Source organism: Oryzias latipes, chromosome 7, assembly GCF_002234675.1.
Source record: "Oryzias latipes chromosome 7, ASM223467v1".
Lineage (NCBI taxonomy): Eukaryota > Metazoa > Chordata > Actinopteri > Beloniformes > Adrianichthyidae > Oryzias > Oryzias latipes.
This window is the reverse complement of record NC_019865.2, coordinates 10,544,958-10,555,973: the sequence shown is the minus strand read 5'-3', so window position 1 is coordinate 10,555,973 and position 11,016 is coordinate 10,544,958. Positions and strand designations below refer to the sequence as shown.

The 11,016-nt window shown below is 39.3% G+C and overlaps 1 protein-coding gene across 3 annotated transcripts; it reads right to left on the bottom strand.

Moving 5' to 3' along the window:
- Positions 1 to 2,103: 2,103 nt before the first annotated feature.
- On the bottom strand, positions 2,104 to 10,311 carry slc25a33 (solute carrier family 25 member 33). Of its 3 annotated transcripts, none has more exons than XM_004070394.4 (7): positions 9,989 to 10,201; positions 7,242 to 7,415; positions 6,007 to 6,084; positions 4,597 to 4,697; positions 4,323 to 4,389; positions 3,023 to 3,303; positions 2,104 to 2,920 (listed from the first exon to the last, which is right to left on the bottom strand). In XM_004070394.4, the coding sequence occupies exons 1-7, from the start codon at positions 10,027 to 10,029 to the stop codon at positions 2,721 to 2,723; spliced, it is 942 nt and encodes a 313-aa protein (XP_004070442.1). In that variant the 5' UTR covers positions 10,030 to 10,201; the 3' UTR covers positions 2,104 to 2,720. The 3 variants fall into 3 exon arrangements, with proteins under 3 accessions (XP_004070442.1, XP_020560241.1, XP_020560242.1); XM_020704582.2 differs by having other exon boundaries at positions 2,207 to 2,920; positions 10,126 to 10,311; XM_020704583.2 differs by lacking the exon at positions 9,989 to 10,201 and adding an exon at positions 9,565 to 9,701 and having other exon boundaries at positions 2,207 to 2,920.
- Between the last annotated feature and the right edge of the window lie 705 nt (positions 10,312 to 11,016).

The window sequence follows — 11,016 nt, the reverse complement described above, 5'->3', positions numbered from 1 at the left end:
TGTTAAACTCGTCTGCACTTGAACACATTTTGAAGAGTTGCAGCTAAGTAAAAACCATCATTGTTTGAGTTTAGGGGAAATCCCTAAAGATTGTAAAATGGAGCTTGATTTGTTTTCATAAGATCATTCGGGGTGGGCAAAAAATAATTAACAATGATATCAGCATACAGTTTTCCAGACGCAGGCGGAGGTAAAATCCGGGTCACTTTGTTCACACAGCAACCACTAATCTCTTCGTTTAAACATCCTACCCAGATCAGCATGCTGTTTCCAGGAACATAATCCTTTAATTTAATATGAATGCTGTCCTTTTTTTGGAGACAGAGCAGCAGTAATCTTGTGGAAAATGATTCTTTCCTGCTATGTTCTGTACAAGCTCTGCTCCATGACGGACATTTTCTGTCCATATTTCTTCCAAAATATCTCGTTGTTAAAAAAAAAACTGGTCGACATTTATAACAATTGTTAATTCATTTGATTTATTTATCACTAGATAATTTTTTAAACTTTTTATTCCTAACACATTTCATAGGTAAAAATTAAAAAGAGAAATTTGAAATAATGCATTTCTTTAAGGTTAATGAAGATATATTGTGTAAGTAGTCTTACAAATAATATATTTTTTACAAATATTTGTGTCACTTTTTTCACCAATACATTTGGAATTTTAACAAATTTCTGTAAATGTCGGTATCCTTAAACTGTTTTTAATTAATATTACCAGAATGTTTAAAGCAGAATTACTGAATAAAATGAACTTTAAACTATCAGTGATAAAATATCCAATAACTAATATCCTCCAGATTACCAGCAATGCAAATTTGTCCTCTGTAGAGGATATTTCTAACCCTAAGTACCTCATAAACAATGCACGCAACAGAAGTAACTCCTTTTGGTATCTGCAGCAAACATAGTTGGGGCTTTTCTATGATCCCAAATGTGAAGGGGTGAGATCTGGGAGTTGTAGTTTTCGGTGGATTTAAAACATTTTAAGCAGACGTTATTTTAGGTAGTCGGGATGCTATACAATCTATATATTTTCAATACTTCAAAACATATTCCTTCAGTAATTTCTAAAAATAAGAGGAAGACATGTCTGATGCATTTAAGGAACCAGTGTAATGTATGAAACCACACTGATAAGTCAGCACACACAAGATTAGGGTCAACTCACCCTTGAAGGTAAACTGCTGTGTGTCAATAAAAAATATATTACCATTTAGCTATTAGTTATTGATTTAAACTGTGAGCGAGAAGCAGGAACCTTAAAAAAAGAGCATTTTCTATTTTCTTTTACAAATTCATAACTTATGGCAAATAGGAGCGTCTGACTGTTTTCAAAGGGTGACAATAAGAGTCCTTTGTTCTGTTCATTTCTACAAACCTGCAGTTTAACCTTTGCCCCCTCCCCTCTATGACATTCTGCTCAGGAGTTAGTTTGAACTGGTTGGGAAGGACGGTGCAACCAGAACCACCAGGAAGAGATCCGGTTTGCCGTCTCACGTCTGAGTCACCTAAGAGTTTCACTCAGCAAGTAGCCGCTCCTTTGACAGGAAGAGGCATTACTGAGGAGCAAGAAAACAAGGAACTTTCCTGAAAACGTTTCCAGTTGGTCTATAAATAGAATAGAAGAAAACTTTTATGGGTTTACACAGCTCACTTTCTTGTAAGCAGAATAATATTTTACAGGATATTGTGAAATAATGGAGTTTCTGGAAGAATTTTCAACGACCTGTAGAAAATATTAACTTGAAAAATGCCAGACCAGAGAACAAAGAAAAATACATTACTTTTGGCACTTTAACTAATTTCTGTTGTGAAATAATGTCGCTCTTAAAATTTGCTGCAATCTAGAACCAACGTGGTTGAGAAGTTTTTCATTCCTGCTGCCATCGGTCTTCTGCGATTCTATTTTATGTCCATATGCCAGGTGATATTTGTTGGTGCTGTTTATATTCACCAGTGTTGACTGTGAATCCTGCTGAACGAACACTTTGAAAACATTTACTTTACACCCTTTTCATTAAAGATGACTAAAATACGTCCACACCTCATTTTCCCCTCCTTTGCTTCATCCTCCAGCTTTTCATGCAACAGAAGCAGTTTGAAGCACTTTTACAGATTTTATTGAGCAGCATCCGGTTTCCAAAACTGCAAAAAAGTAATCTCTCTCTCTCATGAAAATACAGATGAGCCTGTAGATATGTATGTTTATGGAAAAATATGATAAATATCTGTACCTCAAACCCAAAAGGTTGCATAACCTAAACGTACAAGTAGTCTACGTAGATATGAAAATGCCGAAAACAGCACAGTTGCTACAACTTCATCTGAACAACAACTCTTCTTCAGCTTAAAAAGCCTTCTCAGTTTTGGAACAACAATATAAAGGAAACAAATGTAAAATAACAAAACAAAAATAATTTACTTAACTTAAAATTAGTATTCCACAAAGATGACCTTTTTTCCTTTTCCACAGGTTTGGAGTTTCATTATTTTTTTCATAACTTTGTGCATTGTTTTGATGAACTCCTCACAAGCTTTGAATTAAATAAGTTGAACCGCTCTTTGGGCAACACTACAAGCTGCTTTTTTATCACTTTAGAGCACTGCACCAAGGATATGCGTCAGATGCGCTTTTACAGTTCTTCCACCCGTTGTGCCTCAAGCTTCAAGTGACATCTTCTGCTTTCAAGTCCAAACTTTCCATTGCTTTGCTTTCACTTGGAATCTCCCAGCAGATGGATGATGAGTTCGTAGCTGGACAGGACAATGGCCGTATTTGGGATTTGTCTGATAAGCTGGGGAATGAGTCCTCTGTAAAAAGCTGCATATCCTTCCTCCACAGCTATCAACCGGCCCGTCTGGAAGAAGTACTTGTACTTGCTGCCTTCCTCCCGCAGCCGTGTCCGGATGACCTCTGGAAACCATGATACACAACAAGTAATCCATTAGATTTTTTTTTTCTTTTTAACAGTAGAGCATTGTGTTGCAAGTATATACAGTAGTTGCACTAAATTACCGTGAGGATAAGCTACACAGGAGGCACAGCCCTTGGAAAAAGCGGCTGCCATCATCAGCCTGAGGAAGTCGGATGCTCCCTTCTCATTTTGGCTGTTTGGAGAGCTGAACTGATTTCTGGCGAGGTGTTTCTTCAGTGTTTCGTAGATGAGGAAGCAGATCATGGTCTCGGAGATGCCGGCGTAGGACGCAGTCAGGCCTCGGTAAAAACCCCGGACTCCCTCGGTTTTGTAAACGTAACGAGCACACTGCAGCGCGTTCATCTTTTTCTCTCCTTTGGCTCTGAAAGTCAAACAAGTCGATCTCTTTAGTGACAAAGTCACATGGATTTGTGGAGTAAAAACAAACACTTGTGTGCTGACAATCATCGGTTTTGTTCGTCTAAAAACAAGCATGAAAGGAAAACTGGGTTCATCAAGTCCAGCAAATGGGTAGAAAGGTTTAAGCTAAGGCCAAACACAAAAACTTCAACCAACAGTTGTGTTTTGTTGGACCGACTTTAACTCCTATCACATTGTTTTGACAGATATGTGCAATAATTCAAAGGGTTTAGAAAATCTGATTGATTTTCTCATCCTGAGGAATCATTAAGCTGCATTTACAGCAGAGCTACATTAGACCACGGAGGGACACAAACAGGCAGCGAGCCCCTTTTAAAGCTTCCAAGATGACCTAACTGCAGGCGGACATGGGTTAAGTCATGGAGATGGCCTGATATTATGACTTAAACCCAATATTACAATCATGATAAGTCCAAAACAGATGGAGCACACATCAGTGTCTTCCTGAATCCAAACTTTGAATAACGGATTTGCCCCAAAAACCTTCAGGTTCAATGCAACCGTTCACCTTTTCCAACTACACCATTCAAAAACCACCTTTTTAACAAACACATAAAGTTTAATCCAAATGAAACGCTTCTATATTCTATAAACCACCAGCTTGGAGGCTCTGTATGGATGGACCTGTTCTTCAAGGACATGGCTGTTTTTGTTACCTCACATGATACGACTGGCGTGCAATGTAAATATAGACTCCTGCGTGAAGAACAGTGCGTCAGCAGCCAGTATTTATGGAGGAGGGTCAAATGCTCGGCGCAAAACAACTGTACGGGACTGGGAGGCTCGGCTCTTTTTGAAATGTGCCTGCTTACGGTCACACTACACTTTGCCACCTGCCAAGACCTCAAAATAATTTAATGTTGTACACGGATCTGAAACGCCACACTTCAGCCTGGATAAAGATGTAACATACATACACTGTATAATTTAGAAAAATACTGCTGTTAAGAGTGTACATACTTTTTCTCCAGCTGCATCCTGGTCTTGACCATCCAGATAGGGTTCATCAGAGAGTTGGTAACAAAGGCTGAGGACATGTTTTATAAGCAGCACATTAGACAACTGTCCCTAAATGTCCCCCTTAATCAGGTTTTAAGGTCTAGGACTGTTTTAATAACATGCTCAAACATATAGAAGCACAAAGAGGATAGCTTTTTTCTTAACTGGACTGTTAACGATTGATATTTCTGTCTTGAAGTGCAACACGTTGCTTTTGTAATAATGCTTCACTCACCTGCAACACCTGCAGAGGACATGTGGACCAATCCACTGTTAGGGACAAGGAGCCCATTGAAGACCTCTTTAGACTTTGAGTATGCAGCAAAGTAAATGGCTCTGAAAGACAGAAAAATGTAAATTAGCACATTGTTCTGTACCATGACTGAGTTCATAAGCTCATCTTGTGGGTCAGACTGTTCCCGGATGCCCACTCTTCCCTCTGCGGTTCTGGAACAGACCGACATGGCTCCAGAATGGGCCGAGTAAGCACCGGGAACAACAGCCGCCCACAGAGCCACTGTGCATGTGAGCCGGTTCGAGGAACTCTGAACCCCTCAGCACATGGCAAAGCAGCTACTGTTTAATCACAGGGTCATTTATTTGTGACAGTTTACAGGAAACTCCAGAAGTGAGCAACGCTGGAGGTCAAATCCAATCAGGTGGAACACAGAGAACAAACTCTGAATGTTAGGGTTCTACCGTCCTCACGGGTTTTAGTGTCAGGTGCCTGACAATTTACTGAACTGTTGTGTAGTCGATCACAAGAGTTCAGAGGCTCATCAGAATCAACTCTTCACCTTTAAACTGAAGTTCACCTTTTCTCTCCCAGATGACAGATGTAACTGTTTTCTTCTGTGGCCAAGGATAAAAAAATGATTTTTTTTCCCTCAAATGTGATGAAACTTTATCAGTTTGACTCTTAACCCAGTACTCCGTTAGCCTACCCATCAGCTTGTTTACTCAACACAAAGGTTAACCAGTTATTAATCTTACTGAGGAGCTCAGTACAAGGAAAACCAAAGAAAGAAATGTTTAACTTGACAGGGACTTTTAGAAAAATGCATAACCAAATGAATCCTTAAAGGACCGACTGCTCTCTGTACAATGTCTTGTACAGCAGAGCTAACAAGCAGGAGTATAAGTGCTGGGGTCATGGCCAGAATAGTCAATTTATGACCAAAGTGAAAAACAAAAGTGAAAAATTGTAGTGTGTAAGGAGTAAAGCTGGTCTCCTTCGGGTTGATTCAAAGACCGTTTTTGCTTTTCTCATTAATAGATAGTTTGTCGACAGTTGGATGACAAATTTAAAAAAGTACCCGTCTGTTGACAGCTGCTGCTCTAAAACAACAGCTCACAGAGAACTAAGCACCACAATATGAGAGTCGGAAGTCATTGTCATGGCAACGGCTTCCTGTTTATGAAAATGAAAACTGTAAAACGAGGCAGACTCTACTTAACGTCTGTTTCCTACTATTAAAAACACATTAAAAGACTCTTTATTTCTTAGCTTTAACTGAGAGTTAGAGACATTAATGTTGTATAAATATTGATGAAAACTTTAAAAAACACTAAGATGTGTTGGCACTTAAAAACTAAATATTAGTGTCTGTAAAGATATGAGAAATAAGCACAAGTATTACATTACCTTGAAGGGGCAACACCAACAAGATTTGGCCCCAACCCACGGAAAAGAGATCTGGGTCCCTCTTTTTCAAGAATAGACCTGAGGGGAAAAATAGAAAAAATATGCATAAACAAAAAACAAACAGAGAAATGGGTAATGGCTACTTTGAATGTGGATAATGCTTTGTCAAACATAGATTAAGTTCATTAACTCAGCAGGAAAAAAATAGACAAGCTGAGTCCTGCAATCCGTCTCATTAGTACACCAGATGACTTCTGGAGTCTGTAGTGTTTAATACGTTACATAAGACCTGTCACACAAGTGTTTTTACACTCTCTCTGACCCACCTCAGCTATATGAATGTCTGCCAGGAACTATTTCAATATGCAGGGGAGGTTCTGGAGGTACAGCTTGGATTGGTTCAACTCAAATTTCTAATCACAGAGTCTCACAGACACCTGACCCTGGTTCTGAAACAATGATCTTAAAGTAAAAAGGTTCGCTTTGGTATCCAGTCACAGCTTTCAATGACTGGAAAAAATATCATTTTAAATGCACTTTGAATGTAAACGGTTGAAACAATACATTTCAATTTAAAAGATCTCTGTGTTGTTGATCAAATGCTACCTCAGACGTTTACATTCTGCTTCAAACAAAGCCAGTTCAGACCAGTTAGTACACTTAATGACACGCATGAAATCTAACACGGAGGTATCTGCTTTATTTACATGTGGCTATGTCCCAGCTCACTGAGAAAGGTTCCAAGTTTTGCAAACCAGCTTCAGCTGGAGCAAGAAGGAGACACTCGCACAGATGCTTCCCATCTCCATCTTGAGACATAGCTGGGAAAATACAGCTTTTGTCTGTCAAAACAGTTGGTTAAAGGTACTAAATGTGAGCAGAATACTCCTAATCCTATGTTTATGTAAAAAAAAAGGATTAAAGGCTTGAGTTTTCAGCAGAGCAAATGGAAGATTGTTCTATGTTTCAGAAATAAAACATAACTGCTGGACTTTATGGAACTATTACGAACAAGAATAATTATTTTTGACTGTCAGTGCAGCAAATCAGAGATGCATTAATGCACATGTATAACCCAACCTCCATCCTATTGAAAAAAAAAAAACTGAACATGTACTTGCTGGTAGAAAGTAAACACCATTGGACAGGCTTTGGACCATGAAGTAATGATGATCTATGTAAACACCGCATCACTGTTTACATGACAACATGGGGGGGGGGGGGGGGGATCTTACCGCAGAACTTGCAGCAACCCTGGTGTCACGGCGCCAGGTCGAATAACCCCAGTACCACTAAGGGTGCCGAGCTGGACTTGGAAGACGGGGCGGAGGGTCAGGCCAGAAGACTGCAACCGCGTCTTCAATACCTCAAGTGGGCAAGTCATGATGGCCCCCACTGTGCCACTACACCTACAAACCAACAAAGATGTCACAGGTCAATACTTGTGAGAAATAAAACTGTGACGCATGAAGAGCCACCTCTTCTGGAAAGGGACTCTTTGCAGCAAAACACATAAACACATGGAAGAGGTTTTTGTCTAAGGATATAGCTACATATTTTAAAATAATTTCCATAAAATTAATACAATTGGTTATTTAAAGCTTGATTGACAATCCAACCTCGTCAGTGCCAAGCTTAAAGGTCTGAAACAGATTAGACTATAAGCCTCTGTGCCCAGTCGTGTCTGCAGGACAAAGTCAAACATCTTAGCAAAAGTAACAACTGACCCAATTTCCCCATCACTCATCAATTTCCCTCTGTCATATTGCAGACATGATCAAAAGAGAGTCTATTTTTGACATTTTAAGATGTGTTCCGGTTCATCGATAACCTTCCCAACAAACACACACTGACAGAGTCTGGGCCTGAAACAATGAACAGCAGCCATAAAGATAAGAAAGGAAAAAAACAGACGGAGCAGAAGGATAGTATGTGCAGTTTGTGATAAGAATGCACACCAACATCAAAATCAAATTTAATCTGTTTAGAAACAAAAACAAAGATCTTTTTATACAGCCAACTTGTTTTAGCTGCAGAATTTTAAAAGCAAAAGCACAGGGCATCATAGTACTTTGAATACTACTCTACTGCACTTTCTATAAATAATGATTATTTTGCATATCATTGTTATCCAATTGAAAAGATACAATTCCTAAAGTAAGTGTGTGTGTGTGTGTATGTCTATATATACATATCTATATATATGATTTGAAAAAGATTTTGTAAATTTAACACTGTTGGTGTCACTTTTTTTGCCCTAATAACGGAGATATCCATTTAATACTAATAATTGTCAAAACCTTCAGTTGGTTAGTTTAGTTTTTTGTCACAGTAACAAAGTCAATCAAAACTCAAGTAAAGCTTTGTGAGCTCAGTTGGTTAGGTGTAGGACTGAAAGGTGGGAAATCAGGGTTTGTGTCCCAGGGGGCGCAATCAGCTTTATCCAGTGTGGGGTACTAGGGCAAGACCCTTTACGCTACTGCCCAACTATGTAGCTACAACTGAAACAAATAGGCCCCCCTGTGTCTGTCCCCAGCCCGAATAAAATACAGGGTCGTATCCGGCGTAAAAATCTCTGCCAAACCACCTGTGCAAATCAGTGAATCAGGTGTTTCGCTGTGGCCACCATTGAAGGGATATCCCGAAAGGTAAACAACAACAAAGTAGAGCTTTAGGATGGGAATGAGAAAAAAAAAGCTTTAACAGCAAAAGATGAGATGCTACAAAAGTCAGAGCAATTTGATGGTGAGCAATTTGAGCAGGTAGAGCACAGTTAAATTGAATAGGAGTGGCCTTGCTCACCTAATTAAATTTATAATATATACATTGTGTGTGTGTGTGTGTATATGTGTGTGTGTGTGTGTGTGTATATATATATATATATATATATATATATATATATATATATATATATATATATATATATATATATATATATATATATATATATATATATATTCAGTTCACATTTGTCAACAGGAGCAGAAGTGGTGCCATGCGACTTATCACACAGAATCAGTTTGTCTGATCTATGTGTTCATTAAGACAGCTTACTTTTAAAGAAAAAATACATTTGTTAACGAAAAAACGTTTTTTCATAAACGTCTATTACACAGATAGTGATGTGGATCTCCGTGGGCATAAGGTGGGAACGTGCCCCCCGGTTTAAGATCCCTGATTCATGACATAACAATAGGACAGTTTCAGCTTAATGGGACTTCTAACAAAATAAGGATCTTGCTGTGGTTCACACCCTTCTTTATACATCTGAAAAGTTTAACAATTCAGCACGAGGAGACTTACACTGAAAATAGGCTAACATCACGTGTTTAGACCGGTTGGGACGAGTGTGGCTATTACATAATAAAAAGGACATCACGCAGCTATGGGCTAGCTACAACATACCGGTAGCATGTAGCCACAAAGAAAGATAGGGTGGACCGAGCGGCTGCGAAATTACTACTTCATTTGAAATGTCGGAGTCATCTTTAAAACCGGGGATTCGAATCCCCACCGCTCTTCCAAACACCATTAAGACCTTGAACCGGTCGGCCTTACCGGAACAAGCTAGCTAGCGTGAGAACGCGGAGCCAACTTCCGCACTCAGATGAAAGGATATTTGCCGGGTGGATCAACGTCTCAACTTTACTCGTGGACCAAATCTACAGTCTTTAGTTTAGTAACGTCGATGTTCTTATCCAACGGTTTACTTAACGTCCCACAGAAAACATAAATGAGCCTAGAGACGGATATTTTTGAGAACTGAACGGAGCTACCTTGCTAGCTTACTATTTTTTTTCTTTAGCATTTTAGCTTGATGCTAAACACACTTTCGAAATCTAATAGTTGTTTACATTTAAACTCTGTTACATAAAATAACAAACATAACATTAATACAAAAATATCAAAAAATATCTAAAGTAGCTTTTTTTTTGTAATAATTGCTATATTTAGCTTAAAGAATGAATTAATCTCGTCTTACCCCCCGGCGAATAGATGTAGCAGCGTGTCTTTCTGTGCCATCTTAGTTTTTCTCTTTTTAGTTAACCACCATGGTCTAAAAACCGTTTCTGAAAGTTGCGTTGCGTAGCGTCTGCCGCTCGTCCGCTTCGTCCTCACCGGGAGCCGGTTTGCATCAGCTGTCAGCGGGCTGCCGGGCGCTGATGAGGAGCTTGGCGCTCCTACGTCAGAGGGCCGGGCGGAGGAGTTGGTCGTGACGCGCACGCATGTGCTCCTCTCTGCGCTTTTGACCTTTTTCAAGTTGTTACACAACAAGTGGCACCAACAGGCGGCAGAAAATAAACAACTTTGACCATCTGACGGATCTACATTAGATTTTTTTTAAAAGAGCAACAATAAGAATGGTTGCTTTATAGTTGTAAAACATAGGCAGTGCTCAAATGTGATTGGCAGGTGACATGTTAAACATAAACAGCTATTTTCATACACTTTTATGAGGATTTCACCCTAAAATGGGAACATTTTCTTTTTTCCTACTTTTTTCCCTTAGTAAACAGTATTCCATTTAATGCAATAAATGTTCTTCTGACAAAATCTAAAATTCTAAATTCATTTACAGCTAACTGTATTTTCTTATTTTAATGACAGAGAACAAATCGTATGTTTCAACTATTTTCCAGAAACTCTCGTCCCAAAGCTGATCTCATCCGACCTGCTTCAGATCCACCTCCATTGTGCCAATACCAAAGAACTCCAGCCCCACAGGTCTGAATGATGACCCCCCAACAGCCCCCATCACCACTAAGTGCTTTTGAGCGGCTGGTATTGGCACAACTCAAATCATGCCCCCACCACCACCCCCACCCGGGACCCCCAACAATTCGCATACCGGCAGAACAGGAGCACGGAGGAAGCAGTATCCACTGGACAACAATGGATACTGTTGTGGGTTTACAACAGAGGAACTAACTTTTTTCTGAGGTATTAATACACTCTTTATTGACATCCAGAATCGATTATTGTGATGCACTTCTTTCTGGTATTAAGAAA

Excerpts from the sequence above, each read along its gene's own strand:
- slc25a33 (XM_004070394.4), bottom strand. The coding sequence starts at position 10,029 with ATGGCACAGAAAGACACGCTGCTACATCTATTCGCCGGGGG. Across the intron at positions 7,416-9,988 it reads CTACATCTATTCGCCGGGGG|GTGTAGTGGCACAGTGGGGG; the intron begins GTAAGACGAGAT and ends GTTGGTTTGTAG. Across the intron at positions 6,085-7,241 it reads GGGTTGCTGCAAGTTCTGCG|GTCTATTCTTGAAAAAGAGG; the intron begins GTAAGATCCCCC and ends TTTTCCCCTCAG.